Source organism: Drosophila pseudoobscura, chromosome 4 (genome assembly GCF_009870125.1).
Source record: "Drosophila pseudoobscura strain MV-25-SWS-2005 chromosome 4, UCI_Dpse_MV25, whole genome shotgun sequence".
Classification (NCBI taxonomy): domain Eukaryota; kingdom Metazoa; phylum Arthropoda; class Insecta; order Diptera; family Drosophilidae; genus Drosophila; species Drosophila pseudoobscura.
The window spans coordinates 10,112,871-10,130,431 of record NC_046681.1 but is presented as its reverse complement, the minus strand read 5'-3'; the positions used below and the strand labels follow the sequence as shown (position 1 = coordinate 10,130,431).

At 42.3% G+C, this 17,561-nt stretch overlaps 2 protein-coding genes and 1 long non-coding RNA gene across 3 annotated transcripts; 1 reads left to right on the top strand and 2 right to left on the bottom strand.

Moving 5' to 3' along the window:
• The first annotated feature begins 395 nt into the window (after nt 1-395).
• On the top strand, nt 396-1,671 carry LOC26532179 (uncharacterized). Its single transcript, XR_004469228.1, has 3 exons — nt 396-685; nt 766-1,307; nt 1,366-1,671. It is a non-coding gene; the product is annotated as an uncharacterized lncRNA (long non-coding RNA).
• A 2,236-nt stretch (nt 1,672-3,907) lies between these two features.
• Nucleotides 3,908-10,704, bottom strand: LOC6903576 (uncharacterized). Its single transcript, XM_033380747.1, has 4 exons — nt 10,050-10,704; nt 4,478-4,720; nt 4,330-4,397; nt 3,908-4,273 (listed from the first exon to the last, which is right to left on the bottom strand). The coding sequence occupies exons 1-4, from the start codon at nt 10,065-10,067 to the stop codon at nt 4,144-4,146; spliced, it is 459 nt and encodes a 152-aa protein (XP_033236638.1). The 5' UTR covers nt 10,068-10,704; the 3' UTR covers nt 3,908-4,143.
• A 3,195-nt stretch (nt 10,705-13,899) lies between these two features.
• LOC6903577 (cytosolic non-specific dipeptidase-like) lies at nt 13,900-15,570 on the bottom strand. Its single transcript, XM_002132410.3, has one exon. The coding sequence runs from the start codon at nt 15,519-15,521 to the stop codon at nt 13,986-13,988; it is 1,536 nt and encodes a 511-aa protein (XP_002132446.2). The 5' UTR covers nt 15,522-15,570; the 3' UTR covers nt 13,900-13,985.
• Nucleotides 15,571-17,561: the final 1,991 nt, after the last annotated feature.

Sequence of the window (17,561 nt, the reverse complement as noted above, 5' to 3'; positions counted from 1 at the left end):
TAAGCTGAAGCTGAATCCGACGATGAGCGATCGAACATAGCTGATAATTATCGTAGTTTGTAAGTATCTAACTTTAGCTTCAATCCGTTTTATATCTTAATACTGTACTCTCCTGATCTCTCATTGTTTTTCTATCATTGTTCAGAAAATACCAATTTCGTATTTACTAAGCTTGATTCATTTTTTTTAAGAAAACCTACGCCTAAAAATTGTTAATTGTACTTAATTGTAAATAAATAAGCTATATTTGAAGAAAATTGTAAGGGTTTTGGTGCTGTAAATTTTGAAGATATTTAGAGTCGGGAAATTAATTAATTTACTTACAAACTTTATAAACAAGTATCTAAACAAATCTACATTGGCTCGGATGTAACATATGATATCACTAACCAGTTCTTACACAGAACAAGACTTAAGTCAGACAAAGCTGGTCTGGCTGGCTCATGATGCTGTGGCTGAACCCTGTTGAGAAAACGAATTTTGTATCTTCCCGTAGAGCATATTTCATGATATATTTCCCCCGATAAGTGGCCCGATGCTTTAACCTTCACTTTTCCATGTCCTGCGCCGCTCTGGCGATTTTCCATTGACATTGATATTTCCATTAATTGATACTGTATTGATACTGCATTCACGATCGCGCCAGCAACTGGTACATTATGCATTTATGCAAGGCTTTGACCGGGTAAGTTTTATTTGTTTCCCCCTTATTAATCTTTTCCATTGACTATTTTTTTTTTTCTTTGTGGCCGAGGCCTTCTCTAGACTATGCTATGCTGCGAACGAGAGGGTCGCGATACAGCGGTGGCCAGGAATACCTCTTGCCTGCCCGCTGACTCCATTGCGCCCACCATGGTCTTCCGGTTTTTACAGCGAGTGTGCGCTCGATAACTTCTGTCCACTGGAGGGGCCTGACCGGCTTCCATCGCGCACTACTCGCTGGCTCCAGGGGATGGGACCACGACTCCGCGCGCTCCTCGGGACATGACTGCTGTCGCGCGAGCTGTGGCCTTTCGCCTGGGTGGCCTTTGGATCCGGCCACTGGCATACCCCTCTTCTCCGCTTTTCCGGTCTGCTCGCCGTCCGTACCTCGTCCGTAAGTGATCCCGCCGTAGCTCCTCGTCCTCTTTTGAGAGTTCCAAGAGATGTGCTCCTGGCTGGACTGTGGGACTCCTGATGCCGCTGCTGTGTCGCTGAGTCGACAATGTGGCGTCTCGTCCTATGCAGCAGGGACTAGTGAAATAATGTCAGCAACCCTCACATCCATGCGCCGCCGAATCAAACGCTGGGCTTCAGCTTCGAGACGCGTAAGTAAAACAGTATATAATTATGAATATATTTAAAAAAATTTTTCTTCCTTCACAGGAAACTTATGTACATATGTACATATGTACATTACGCCTTGCCACAAACTGAGTCGTATCCGATTTCCCAACGCAAGACGGAATCCCAGTCAGACAGAATCGCATTCCAGCAGGACAGAAGCGCATCCTTTGCAAGAGGCCGAACCTACCAAGCCGCCGCATCTTTTGACTTGGCCATCGACAACAATCTCAAGGACTTTGGCTATGGAAACCAAGGAGGAGCTGCGTGGTCTACTAGACTCTAGATAGATCTCCTTGTTGTTAGGTTTAAGGATACATACGTCTATAAGTAGTAGATAAAAATGTAATCAACTTGTTTATTAGAATAATTAGAATATTAGAATAAACCTAAGTTAAGTTATGATAATTAAAACTATTGAAAAATCATCCTTGCTGTATCCTGTATCGGGAAAACTACAAAAAGTAGTGGCATGCCCATATTGGTTCACAAATAGCTGAGAAAACTAAATATTGTTAATTGGTGAAAATGTCCTTGATCCTTAATAAGGACTCCATAAAATCAGGGACGAATTTCCGATCACAGGAAGCCATCGCACGTCCCGATCGGACCACAAAAAGCCGGGAAAACCAAATATGTAGTGCTAGAGTCCTTGGCAAAGGATCAAGGACATTTTTCTGATCACAGGGGGTCATTGCACCTCCCGATCGGGTCAACAATAAAGGAGAAAATGAGATATATATGTCTTGAGAAAATATCCTTGATCCTTGGTCCTTTATAAGGACTCCGTCACATCAGGGACATTTTTCCGATCACAGGAAGCCATCGCACGTCCTGATCTTCCCATAAATAACGGAGATAATAAATACTTTTGATCCTTGATATCCTTGGTCCTTGTAAAGGACTTCATAAAATCAGGGACATTGTGCCGATTACAGGAAGCCGTCGCACGTCATGATCGACCCATAAATAACGGAGATAATAAATACTTTTGATCCTTGATATCCTTGGTCCTTGTAAAGGACTTCATAAAATCAGGGACATTGTGCCGATTACAGGAAGCCGTCGCACGTCATGATCGACCCATAAATAGCGGAGAAAATGAATATTTTGTATCATGGATATCCTTGGTCCTTGAAAAGGACCTCGAAAAATCAGGGACATTTTGCCGATCACAGGAAGCCGTCGGACGCCCAAATCGGCCAACAAATAACGGAGAAAAAAAACTGGCTTGTAACTGGCTTTAAAGATGTAGTTCAAGAAATCGCCGATGGGGGCGCCACCGTACATCGAAAGAAAACACCCTTCAAACGGCCAAAATCTGGATGGGATACCAGGCGAACATAAATCAGCAGAAGGTAACTGAAATTTTTAAAAAATTTATTGTCTCCCAAAAGTATGCACCAATTTTTTTTTGGCATTTCCTACAGTTGCTTGCTGCTGATTTCTGTTCGCCTGGTATCCCATCCAGATTTTGGCCGTTTGACACGAGTTTTTTTTACAAGCCAGTTTTTTTTTCTCCGTTATTTGTGGGCCGATTTGGACGTCCGACGGCTTCCTGTGATCGGCAAAATGTCCCTGATTTTTCGAGGTCCTTTTCAAGGACCAAGGATATCCATGATACAAAATATTCATTTTCTCCGCTATTTATGGGTCGATCATGACGTGCGACGGCTTCCTGTAATCGGCACAATGTCCCTGATTTTATGAAGTCCTTTACAAGGACCAAGGATATCAAGGATCAAAAGTATTTATTATCTCCGTTATTTATGGGAAGATCAGGACGTGCGATGGCTTCCTGTGATCGGAAAAATGTCCCTGATGTGACGGAGTCCTTATAAAGGACCAAGCATCAAGGATATTTTCTCAAGACATATATATCTCATTTTCTCCTTTATTGGTGACTCGATCGGGAGGTGCCATGGCCCCCTGTGATCAGAAAAATGTCCTTGATCCTTTGGTAAGGACTCTAACACTACTTATTTGGTTTTCTCGGCTTTTTGTGGTCCGATCGGGACGTGCGATGGCTTCCTGTGATCGGAAATTCGTCCCTGATTTTATGGAGTCCTTATCAAGGATCAAGGACATTTTCACCAATTAACAATATTTAGTTTTCTCAGCTATTTGTGAACCAATATGGGCATACCACTCCTTTTTGTGGTTTTTCCGATACAGGATACAGCAAGGATCATTTTTCAATAGTTTTATTTATCATAACTTAACTTAGAATAAACAAATAAACAAGTTTATTACATTTGTATCTACTATCTAGACATATAGACGTATGTATCCTTAAACCTAACAACAACGAGATCTATCTAGAGTCTAGTAGACCACGCAGCTCCTCCTTGGTTTCCATAGCCAAATTCCTTGAGATTGTTGTCGATGGCCAAGTCAAAAGATGAGGCGGCTTGGTAGGTTCGGCATCTTGCAAAGGATGCGCTTCTGTCCTGCTGGAATACGATTTTGTCTGCCTGGGATTCCGTCTTGCATGGGGAAATCGGATACGACTCGGTTTGTGGCAAAGCGTAAGGTTCAGATGTCCTCTGTGAAGGAAGAAATATTTTTAAATATATTCATAATTATTTACTGCTTTACTTACGCGTCTCAAAACTAAAGCCCAGCGTTTGATTCGGCGGAGTATGGATAGGGGGGTTGTTGACATTATTTCCCGGGAAACAAAAATACCGCTGCCGATCACTATTCCCTGATGCAGAGGACGGGACGACACATTGTCGACTCATCGGCATCATGGCTGCCACGGTCCAGCCAGGAGCACATCTCTTGGAACTCCGGAGAGGACGAGGAGCTACGGCGCGATCACTTGAGGACGATGCGGACTGAAAAGGCAGTGAACTGTGAACGGTGAAGCGGGAAGCTCCTGTTAAACGACGGTGGACACAACGGTGTCCGCAGGCACGCAAGAGGTATTCCCGGAGGAGGGGACGACCTGCAATTAAAGGAAGACGTAAATAATGTAAATAAATAAAAACTTAATAGCTTTACCTGCCTAAGTAAGAAGAGGGGATCGCTGCATAGCAGTTTGCGGCCAGAGAGGGTCTCGACCAATAGAGCTGGAAGGAATAAAAAATAAAAGAAGTAGAAGAAATAGTCTATGGCAAAGATTAATAGGGGGGAAACAAGGAAAACTTACCCGACGAAAGCGGATGAAGCATGGTCCAGGAGGGAAGACGACGTCGGTAATGTATGCACGTGCGAGGCAAGTAAGTCGTACCAGCAGCTGGCGGATGCACGATGTGCTCTCAGAAGGAACAAAATATTCGTAGTCTCCATTGGGAGCTGGGATCAGAGCCGAAGTCACTGGGATCCAATCCAGAAAGGTCGTTTGCAACATGTTCGGTGTATGAACTGGCACATCTACATGTACATATACTGTCTGGGATGATATGTAGATAAAATGTTAAGAAAAGAAAAGTTAGCTGCATGTATATGTAATGTATAACTTAAGGTTCGAACAAATTATTGTAGGTGGCGTTAGTATGTTCATGTAGAAATTCAAATAGAAGACAGTCATGTAGAGTAAAAAGTGGAACGGAATTGAAATAGTTATAACGGGATTTCAACGGGTATAAAAATACGAATACATTCCAATTAATGTTTCTTATATATTTGTTGGGAAAAGACTTATTGCTTTGAAGAAACTTGCAAAACTTAGTATTAAGCTATGGTACGCACAACGTTTAAGGCTTAGGGGAATTTTTCGGCATAGTTTCAAGTAGATCAAGATCATTAATCATCTCAGATCTACCAGAAATAGTTTCAATTGGATCGGTATATGCCTGGCATTGTACAAGCTTCCTCTAAGATTACATCTTCTCACATAAACAGTATAATTAGTTCTTTAGAGCTAACGATTCGCCATTTGCTTTCCTCGATTTGTCTTTTTTTATATACAAATCGGAGTGGCAGATTACCGAGACAGATGTCATTAGCCGGGCGGCAGGCAGAAACCACATCGCCAGCCCAGCTCCAGCTCCCATTGACCAAGGTGCTGAACTTCGAAATTGCATTTTAATTTGTCCTTAAATGCAGCCACAAGCTGCATTTTGTAGCTGGTGCTGCTTGTGCCGTGGCGTGGTCTGTGCCACTCGATTGCAGGTGTCACATTCTGTTGAAACTTGTTGAAAACCTCAAGTGGTCAATTGTTGAAGTTGTTGCCGTTGCACATATTATTATACATAATTGCCACATGCCTTGCCCCTGCTGCTGTCACCTGACTGCCGCCTGTTGACATTGGCTAGTCGCTCGCTGCTGGTTGTCTTTGATATTTGCAACAGATAATATATCCGAAAAGTGAACAAGTTTCGGCTGTGGCTAGAGCCAAGGCTTATGGCCACAAGCGTGTCTATTTAAGCAGCAATTAGGCAGTAAATAAATTTTATTCGGCAAACCCGATTCAGTAGCATATCAAAATCCAAGCTGCAAGCATCCCGATTCAAATGAATTCCCAAATGCGACTGCAACAAATGAATGAGCCCAACCCGGAGATGCTGGCAGAGTTGTCCATCATTCATCAAAGGTTGGGTGTCTCCTGCTCCAAGTGAAATCAGTGGAACCAACATGTGTGTGGTGTTGGCACAGCAGGTGACATTTGCAGACCAGGAAAAACGCAGGAGAGTATACACAGAAATAAATGTAAATAAATGAACAGACAACGACGACACCCAGGGAACACGACATGGAACATGGGAAGTTGTACGATGCACGATGTACGTACGATACGTTGTGTGTGTCTGGCTTGCTTTGATATACAAAACAGTTTTTCATATCGAAATTTGTGATATGTTTTGATTAATGGCCAGCGACACAAACACTTAATTTGACGCCGTTCCCGTAGCTGGCGCCTTGAGGAAAGGAAACCAGCCAAACAGCAGCGATCCCAGCCACAGCCACAGCCACAGATTCAAAACTTCTCGACTCTGACTCTGACTGCGTCACCGACCTGGGTCTTGGACGATCGTGCGATGGCTGCTGGTTGGCTGTTTTTGGAGCTGGGAGAAACAATAATCTCGTGCAAGATTAATTATTGTAATCACATCAACAGCAGAGCCCATGCGAACGGAATCGGAGAGCTGGCACCGAGAAATGATCAATGATCATCAAAAACTGGATTCGAATATTTTCTGTTGATTTTTATAGCGAACTCCCCGAGATCTCGGGTAGCTCTCGGTGTGTCTCTCGGGCATGGGTTACACATTTCATTGGCTAATCAAGATGCTAATTTGAAGAAGATTAATTTGTGTGCGAGTTTCGGACTTGTTGTCTTGCTGGCTGTCTGCCCTCAAGGCATACATATCCATACATCCAAAGATGCACAGATTCAAAGATTATAATCGGCTAAGAAAGAGGAAACTGAAGGCTTATTATTAATACAGGCCAACTCCATAACCCATGGCATGGCATCTCTGGTATTTAATTAAATCCCCGTAGCTGCCATTTAGCATAGCACCAGCCACAGAGAGAGAGAGAAAGAGATCTCTGGGGAGTGTGGTTGTTGTTCGTGTGCAGTGACACGCAGATTAATTGAAATTTTATGAGTAGCGTAGACGTAAGCCATCAGCGAGACCACCTTTTGCCAGCCCCCTAAGGTCATAAGAGCCAGCCGGTATCCAGTATTCGCTAACTGGCGGTGCAGCCGTTGCACTCACTGTGGCCAAAGCGACTGCAACATTATGAAAAATTGCCTACAACCATATTGCCGTTTGCACAGTGGTTGTAAAGGTCGATGTGGTGTGCAAAAATGTACAAAACTATAGAGGAAAAAATATATTCTTCAGCCACTTGCACCACTGTTTCAGCACGATCCTGCTGGCGCGATCGCCACGCTAATTGATAGACTGTGAAATTATTTAACAACGGCTGGAAAGTGAGCTTAGCTCGGAGGAAAGGAACTACCAAGATGAGCCACCAGGTGGGTCAGGGCTTGATGACTCGTCGGCCAGGTCGGCACTCCGTTTGGTCTTGCACGAGAGCATTTAGATTTGGCCCCTGGCCACACATTCACATTCACATCCACGTCCCCTCCTCGGGGAGACAGATAGGGGACAGGAGATGTAACAGAGAGACGAGACTCCCATGACAGACCGCCTAAGTGAAAAGTGTTAAAAAGTGCGGCTGGCTTTCGGTCCACAGTTATGGCAAATTTCGAAGACAAATGAGCAGCAGCCACGGCGAAGCGCGGACGGCGGTTTTTTGACATTTGCGAAATTTGAAATGTCAGCCAGGGACCGGGACAAGAGCCCTTGACGAAGGTATTCGAAGGTACATATATCCGTCTCGGATGGGAGGTCTGGTCTGCGAGAGGTGGATCCATAGCAGATCGTTATGGTTGGGCGGATAAGTCGCGGGAATTTAAATTAAAACTCAGGTGAAAGGTTATTAATTTGCAAGTGGAACTGGGGCGTAGTCCGTCTTATTGTTAAAAATCGTCTTTCCACTCATTTGGGTTAATGCTGATGGCACTTTGACAGGGCGGTGGCCATGACGATGACGACGAGGATGACGAATGCCAGCAGCAGCAGCGTTGATGTCGAATGAAATGGCAATGACAGAGGTGAGTGTTTTAGGTGGATCGGATTAATATGAAGGGGGAAAGTTTTCATTTGGGGAATAAATAAATACTCGTAAAAAGGTTTTGCTTATAATATACAGGGGATGGTGGGGGGACACACACTTAAGAGTCCATAAAAATATGTGCAATGATTCCATGAATCCAGAAAGGTGCCTGGGTAACTAAAACAATTCATAAGAGCTAAAGAAAGTAGCTGATCCGGCAAACCATTTGCCCAATTAATACTTACAATTTCTGTTGTTCCGAAAAGTTACGATGGGGACATTCTTTACCCAAAGCACCAATCAGCACTTTTTGATGAGCGGAAGATTCGATATTTGTCTAATGCGAGACGAAGAAACGAAGCGGATGTGTACTCTCGACAAACTTGTGGCCACTGTCTGCCATTTTCAAAGGGTTCATAAGTATTCAAACACAAGACAGCCAAGAAAATATCTAAGTAACTATTCCTAATGAAGAACAATCTGAAAAACAGTTCAAATGTGTTGCGGTGCTCATTAGAACAGTGCAGCTCCAGTCCACCTCCCACTGTATTGATGCCATTTTTCTCCTTCATTTTCAAGTGCAACACGAACGGGGAATTTGCAATCTGTGGGATCTAGAATTGCCGGCCATTTGCATTGTAACTTATGGCCAACATCAGTGGCACAATTAAAATCATTTAGAGGCCAATTAAATTTCGTTAGCAGCATTAAAATCAGCCAGCCCCAGTCGCAGCCCCGAGCCGGGTCACATGAGAACCATTCCGATGGACATTGCCAGGGAGGACGAGGCTCTGCTCTGGGTCCCCAGCCTTGTCACTGACAATAAAAAGCACCGAAAATGGCTGTTGAATGCAACCAGAGACACGGACACAATCAGAGGCAGAATGAGAATCAGAGTCAGAGTGGAGGCCTGTTGTCCTGTGCTGGACTCCCGGTTCCGTTCCCATTCCCATTCCTTCAGTTTTTCTAGTCCATGAGTGCGTGCATTGGCAGTGGCGGAAAGTGCGTGTTGTTATGCGATTTGGCTTAAATTGGCTAGGCCAGATTCAGATTGTGTCTCTCTCTCTGGTAGAATGTGTGGCAGCTGGGGTCGCCATTAGAGGCACAAAGCGATGAGCATGGGAATTTCAATTAGCCAGAGCCTAGGGAGAAATCTTTCCCACCGCCTGCCTGCCTGCCTGCTTGGCTGCCAATTATTTTTGTGATTTTTTTCCCCCTTCTTCCGCTTAAAGTTGCAAGTCAGCCACTGACTGAGTTGTTGCCAAATAAAATAAATTCACAAAAATTACACATTGGCATCCGTGTGCCGCCTACGTGGTCAGTCGAATCTCCAGCAGCTATAGCCCTGACACTGACTCCATCTCCATCTCTGGCTACTGATGATGGGTAGGTGGCATTCAATTTTCTACAAATTTGCTACTCTTTCTCCCGCAGTTTGGAGTCGCAGTTGGAGTCGGTGCAACTTTCACAGCTTCTTCGGTAGAGAGAGAGCAACCCGTTCGGGGCCATTATTGGGTAGCTGTATCTGCATTTTGTACGCCTCCAAATCGAATAATTTGCGCATAAGTTATGGTCACACTCGCCTATTTTCCTCCCATTCCATACTCCGTCCCCTACTCTTCCTTGTGTGTTGTGTCGTGCGTGCTGAATTTCCCTCGCCTACCGTTACCGAGTGGACATGGCCACGGCTCGTTGGCCATTTCGCCCGGCTACCTATCTGCTAACCTATCTGACTGTCTGCCCTATTCCAAGAGGAGGCCTGGGGCCGCGGTAGGGCCTCCGAGTCGGTCTGAACTGCCAGCACCCCAGTCCACCAGTTAGCTAAGCAAATTTCACACTTTTTAACCCAACAGCGCAGTGGCGCAGCCGCACTAACTTGAAACGCAAAAGCGGCACAGATTAAGATATCTGAGCGTATATGTACATTTGTATATGTGGTAGAGGGAGTCGAAAAGATATCTTTCAGATCGATAGTGGCTTAGGGGCGATAGGGTGTGCAACATTGTCTTGAATCACCTATGAACATATTAAGCACAAAGTGCCCCATTTTGGGAGAACGAATCCAACAAAATTATAAAAATGAGCGTGAATCTCAATCGCAAGAGGCACAAGATGAACGAATTCAATAAGAATAAGAAAAGAGTACTTACATCCGCTTCGGCACGCATCCAGACTTAAACCAGTTCCTGAAGTCCACTCGTTCATTAAAATAATGCTTCTAAATGACATCGTTCTGGGCAACATAAATAGTTCGCAGTTCCTTTTCTAAAACAAGAATTGATGGAAATAATATCCAATAGATTTGTTTGAATACGGAAGAATCCTTTTCGAAATCATTATTATTCACAGTTGTTATCCTATATCTATCCGAAAATTGGGGAGAGAGTCTGTCGCCCTATATTCTACATCTGAAAATATAATCAACGAGGGGTAACGTTGTGAGTTGTTGCGGCGACCGCAACTCTACATTTATACCCTATACTTAGTCAATATGGCTCTCCTCCGGCAGACGCCGCTAATATTAAACGGCACGACAAAGAGTTCGTTGTCATTGCTCTAGCTCTTATAATCTTTGAGCCCTAGGCGCTTATAGGGACGGACAGACAGACGGGGCTCAATCGACTCGGCTATTGATGCTGATCAAGAATCTATATACTTTATTATGTCGGAAACAATCCCTCTGGACGTTACACACCTCCATTTTCACCACAAATCTAATATATGCATGTACGCCTACACTCATTTTAAGTAACTTGATTTTTATTGAATAATTATTATTTTTGATTTTTATTGAATAATTGTTATTATAATTATTATTCTTGATTTTTATTGAATAATTGTTATTTTTGATTTTTATTGAATAATTGTTATTTTTGCTTTTTATTGAATAATTGTTATTATAACTGTTATTCTTGATTTTTATTGAATAATTGTTATTTTTGATTTTTTTGAATAATTGTTATTATAATTGTTATTTTTGATTTTTTTGAATAATTGTTATTATAATTGTTATTCTTGATTTTTATTGAATAACTATTATTATAATTGTTATTCTTGATTTTTATCGAATAACTATTATTATAATTGTTATTCTTGATTTTTATCGAATAACTATTATTATAATTGTTATTCTTGATTTTTATAGAATAATTGTTATTATAATTGTTATTCTTGATTTTTATTGAATAATTGTTATTATAATTGTTATTTTTGATTTTTATTGAATAATTGTTATTATAACTGTTATTCTTGATTTTTTTGTATAATTGTTATTATAATTGTTATTCTTGATTTTTATTGAATAATTGTTATTATAATTGTTATTCTTGATTTTTATCGAATAACTATTATTATAATTGTTATTCTTGATTTTTATTGAATAACTATTATTATAATTGTTATTCTTGATTTTTATCGAATAACTATTATTATAATTGTTATTCTTGATTTTTATCGAATAACTATTATTATAATTGTTATTCTTGATTTTTATAGAATAATTGTTATTATAATTGTTATTCTTGATTTTTATTGAATAATTGTTATTATAATTGTTATTCTTGATTTTTATCGAATAATTGTTATTATAATCGTTATTCTTGATTTTTATTGAATAATTGTTATTATAATTGTTATTCTTGATTTTTATTGAATAATTGTTATTTTTGATTTTTTTGAATAATTGTTATTATAACTGTTATTCTTGATTTTTATTGAATAATTGTTATTATAACTGTTATTCTTGATTTTTATTGAATAATTGTTATTATAATTGTTATTTTTGATTTTTTTTAATAATTGTTATTATAATTGTTATTCTTGATTTTTATTGAATAATTGTTATTATAACTGTTATTCTTGATTTTTATTGAATAATTGTTATTATAACTGTTATTCTTGATTTTTTTGTATAATTGTTATTCTTGATTTTTTTGAATAATTGTTATTATAATTGTTATTCTTGATTTTTATTGAATAATTGTTATTATAATTGTTATTCTTGATTTTTATTGAATAATTGTTATTTTTGATTTTTTTGAATAATTGTTATTATAATTGTTATTCTTGATTTTTATTGAATAATTGTTATTATAACTGTTATTCTTGATTTTTATTGAATAATTGTTATTCTTGATTTTTTTGAATAATTGTTATTATAATTGTTATTCTTGATTTTTATTGAATAATTGTTATTATAATTGTTATTTTTGAATTTTATTGAATAATTGTTATTATAATTGTTATTCTTGATTTTTATTGAATAATTATTATTATAATTATTATTCTTAATTTTTATTGAATAATTGTTATTATTTATTTTGATTGAATAATTATTATTATAATTATTACTCTTGATTTTTGTTGAATAATTGCTATTTTTATTTTTATTGAATAATTATTATTATAATTATTACTCTTGATTTTTATTGAATAATTATTATTTTTGGATAAAAAAATTTATAATCTAATTATTATGTTTGATTTTTATTGAATAATGATTATTTTCAATTTTTAATGTGTAATTATTATTTTGGATTCGTATTGTTTCATTATTTTAATTTTATTTATATTTTAATTGTTTTTGTTTTAATTATTTTTGATTTGTATTGTTTTGTGTTTCCAAAAGAGGGACAACAAAATATTGAAATATACGTTTAATAGTGAGATTTAACAGGAGTGTGGATTCCAAAATTGGTTACTCTAGGCTGCGGGGGCGGAAATGGGTGACACAGAAGTCCGGATATAAAATGTCGTTGCTCTAGCTCTTGTAGTCTTTGAGCACTAGGCGCTGATGGGGACGGACAGACAGACAGGGCTCAATGGACTCGGCTATTGATGCTGATCAAGAATATATATACTTTATGGGGTCGGAAACGATTCCTTCTGGACGTTACACACATCCATTTTCACCACAAATCTAATATACCCCTATACTCATTTTAATTATCGGGTATAAAAATAATGCACGATTTTGTCTAATAATTTACATATTTGAAAGTCTTTAAGACATCAGAAAGAATATCTTTCCTTAGAAAAAGAATATTTGCCTTTGGAGATTCCTGTTATTGCCTCAAAACTAAAACAAGTTTTTTTATCAAAGACCTTAAGCACTCTGCATTAACAATCGATATGATAATGCTGAAATGCTTGCAGATCTAGGGTATAAAAAGCTGCAAAAAATAAACGTTCATCACCAGCAAAGGTCCTCATCACCAGATCGCTCAGATGGAGCAGCTCCAGCCGCAGTCGGGCATCTGGATCCGGGACAGGGACTGGCAGAGAGACTGAGTCTGTGTCCGCGTCGGCGTTCTCGTCGCTGTCTTTCATTTCCCTTTGATCTTGTAGCGCCGATCAAATCGATCAAATGTAATTTTCGCAGCACGAACGTGCGGCATGGCCAAAAGAGACCAACTATGAGCGCCAAGTGCTGGCCCTCGACGATGTGCTCTCTGTTCTTCGTTCTGTTGCGGGCAAGTACATTTACACCAATTGCACTGATCGATCTGGGTGTAAGTTATAAGCCAGCCACAGCCACAGCAGCAGTAGGAGCCCCCTGAGACCGTGCCAAATTCTTAATAGTTGCAAGCCTACTCGTACTACGAGTCCCATACCATCCGAAGGAATGAAAGAATCCAGAACCGAGAAGCGAGAACCGAGAACCTCCAGTAAACATTCAGAGACAGAGCCGAAGCCAGAGCCAAGATGATCACGATGGCGTTTTGTGGTTAGGCGTCTGGGACTTCCACTGGAGTATAGTGGAGAGTGGGGTTTGGACGATGGCGGTTTCGCTATAATTAAGGACTTTGGTGTAATTTGTACACCTATTTAGGATCGCGTTGATTACAGGCCGGCGTTTTATTGCTTTTGACACCTAAAGGGAAACCGGCTTTTGGGCCAGGTCCAGGTCCAGGTCCAGGTCCAGGCTTTTGGCTTCTGCTCCAGGTTAACCCATTTGGAAGCTGTGCGAGAGAGCAGAGATCCTCAACAAGAGATCCCCCATTCGATTGCGAACCGAAGTGGATTTATTGGCTGACGTGAGTATTTAGTGTTGACGGCATAGAACAAAGGAGTCGCCGCTTTGCGTCTCAGTCCTTTGGCATACACATGCCATCGACAAAATCGCTCTCGGGGTTGGTCTGGGCATATTCCCACATGAAGGCGGCCAGCATCTGGGAGCCCTTGATGTAGTTGTCCACCGAGATGCGTTCGTTCACCGGACTCCCGCCGATGTCGTTCTCCGCAATGGGCAGCACCACCACGTTTTTCTTGAGCACTCTCTGAAAAATCGAGGGAGCCAGCAGAGAGCCGCCGTCTCGTATGAAGTTTGGCTTTACGTTGTAGGTCTTGCTCATGGCCCGAGTGGCCGCCAGGTACTCGGGGCTGTTGCAGCGTCCACTCCAGGAGGGGATAACGAACTTCTCGCACAGCATCATCTTGTTGGGCGATGCCCGCTGTAGCCAAACCTGCCCCAAATGCTTCTGCAGGGCTTTGGTGACGTCCTCCGGCCGTTGGTTGGGCGCCAGCGCAATGGAGAATTTTCCGATCACCTTGTGGGGTATCACAAAGCGGACGTCTGCCTCGGAGTTGGCCCCCTCGATGCCGTGTATCGAGAGATGGGGCATGGCCCAGTTCTTGGCGAGAGCCAAATGCTTATGTCTGCGGTTGGGAAGGCGGGGCACCAACAAGTTATCGCCAAATTCCTCGTAGCTGAAGTCCGCACACCTAACGGTATTCATGTCAACGGGGTGGGCATGCGCGGTTCCTTCGATGAGGACGTTCAACTGGGGATCTGTCAGACAGCTGAGCAGGTAGAAGAGATCCGGCAGTGCCTCGAACAGAGTGCCGCCGTGCTCGAAGCTGCTGAGATCGCGGTTGCAGCACTGCACCTCCAGGTGGTAGTAGATCAGGCCCCTCGATCCGTAAATCAATCCCGGGGTGGTGGCGCTCTGCCAGCGGCGTGTGGCCATCACCACGCAGGAGACGTTGCGGAAGAAGCTTATCCGCTCCTTGAGGACCGTCTCGAGGCCCAGGCTGCCGCAGTGGGCCATGCTCTCGATGACGAAGACGATGTTGACGGGCAGGCGAACCCCTGCGTCCATGTAGGCCTGAATGGCATTCAGCCAGCACAAGAGCGGCCCCTTGTCCATGGCTACGCCCCGCCCGTACAGATACTCGCCGATCTCCGTCATCACAAAGGGATCCGTACCCCAGCCGTCTCCCACGACAGCCTCCTCCACGTCCAGGTTTCCATAAACTAGAATCGTCGGCTTGCTGGGACTATGGACGAGCACTCCAATGATTACCCTGGGCATGGGAATGGGCTGGTATTCGTCCGTCATCTGCATTCCCAGATGCTCCCCAAAGGCCACCACATCGATGGCCGCCAGGCGCTTTAGTAGCCAGTCGATGGCCCTCCTCATGTCATCGCGTTTTTCGTCCCGTGTGGACACCGTCTCGTGGCCCACCAGCTCCCAGAGATCGTTTATGTAGCACTCGCGCTTGATGACGACCATCTGGAAGAGGCGCTTCAGAGGGGAGTTGGGCCCGAACGACGAACTTCTTGTGACAGCCTTCTTAGCCAATTCGTCGGCGTCTACCACGGTAAAATTTAATTTTGACATTTTGTATGGGAAATATTTTCGAATTTTTTCTGTAATACAGATACAAATAACTCAATTCCAGAACACAGCTAGGTCCAGGTTCGAAGGTGAATACTTCCGAAGGTCGTGAGAGCAGTGAGTCGTAATAAAAATAATTAAATGTCCGACACCATACACATAATTCATTATCGCATTCGGGACAGACAGAGAGACAGAGAGAACGGTAATTTGTCTAGCCGAAAAGTGGAATTTAAAATTATATCATAAATAATTTGTCAGCAGTTTGCCAAAAATGAGAGAATCGAGCGGCATTATCGCCGGCAATTAGTTGCTTTGCCTGTGGCCCGAAACCAAAAATTCACAAATCCAAATTCACATTATTGGCGTCGGCTATCGATGGTTATCGCATCGGTGGAAAAACAATTGCGCCCCTCAACCATCGGACACCAACGAACGGACTATTGAAAGCTTTTGTCGTCGCTAGTTTCGGGGGCGTTCAGCGAATCGCGGCGCCCACATAAATTCACGGCTGCTTCAACAAATTGCTTTGACACTTTTCCAGCGAACGGCAGAATGGAGAATGGCAACCAGAATGCTCTGGAGTGGAGTGGCTCCACCAGCTTAAGCTTCAACTCCCAGCGGGGGAGCGCCGTTAAGCCCGACTTCGACACTTGAACGCAAGCTCGAGTGGCTTGAAAAATTGCGGATATGTCACACGATTTTATGGCTATATAGAGAGGAGATCGCTCCACAGCAGCAGCAGCAGCAGAAACAGCAGTCGCGGTGCTGTCTCCGCAGGCGAATGCTAAATCATCATAAAAATGTTGCAAGTCGCAACAGGACTTGCCCCATGTGCTTCTCTCTGCCCATTTCTGTTTCTGTTTTTGTTCTGGGCCCATGACAACTGACTGGGTTTCTGGCCCCAAAGAGTCCAAAGAGTCCAAGGTGTTCTTGATTACTTGGTGGCACAGCAGAACAGTGGTGTGGGCTCTTGACATAAGGGGTTTCTCCATCACGATACATATATTAAAAGAAGACCCCAATTAATGTTAGGATTCCACTCATTTATTTTATATTCCTAGGTCTCAAATTGGAGCAGATACTCCTATGATTTCCGCATCAAATATGACTGCTGGTTAATAAATTGTATTGTAAAACTGCGGATAGGATTAGTTGGCTAAGCCAATCTTTCTATTTGCATATAAATCGAGTAAAGCGAACCGGTTCGGTTGAACACTTGCGCACAAAATAAAACGATTAAATGGGGGATATATTATATTGAGATTATAGTAAATTTGTGTGGGTGCAGTAGTGAAGAGAACTGGGCTACAAATCAGGGTAAGTTATGGCTCATTTATGGAATAGACTCTTGGAATAGTTTCCGTAGATCTTGAACCACTGTGCCGACTGGGGCTGGGGTCCCCACTTAGTAGGAATTCCTGCTGCTCACTTACGGCAAATGACAAGACGATTTCACACCTCGGGGAGTCCTCGCTCAAGGCTCGCCAGGGCCCCTCTTTGTAACGAGCTTTGTATTCTGGTACCCACCTGACAGCCTCTGGGGAGGGAATGGGTCGGCACAGGGAAGATTATGAGTGCATGGCGTATGTATACGCTATGCTTGATGTGCCTCTGGGCTGGACATGGACACTGGACACCGCAAAAAAGTTATGTATTAGCGCTTTTATTGGTGAAATGCACATGTTGCATGCCAAGTGCTCATCCAAGTACAGGGAGGGACATTCCACGAGTGGTACTCATTGATGTTGGTAATTAAAAGCATTCCATACCAGTCCGATCTTTAATCACTGCAAACTAGAATGCTTTGACCGATCTCTAATCATCAAGAAACTAGCCACCTTTAGGCAGAGATTGACATTCAAGCAACCGATAAATAGCCATCCCTTCTGTCCCCTCCAGCCCAATCTCGGACATCGCCCATCAAAGCAGAACAACCACGCTGATGTGTAAAACAGAGTTATCAAAGTTCTGGGGCACCAATGAAGCTTGTTTTTATGCTCGACCTACGACTCCAAGTGCATCTTCAGCCCCATCCGCACT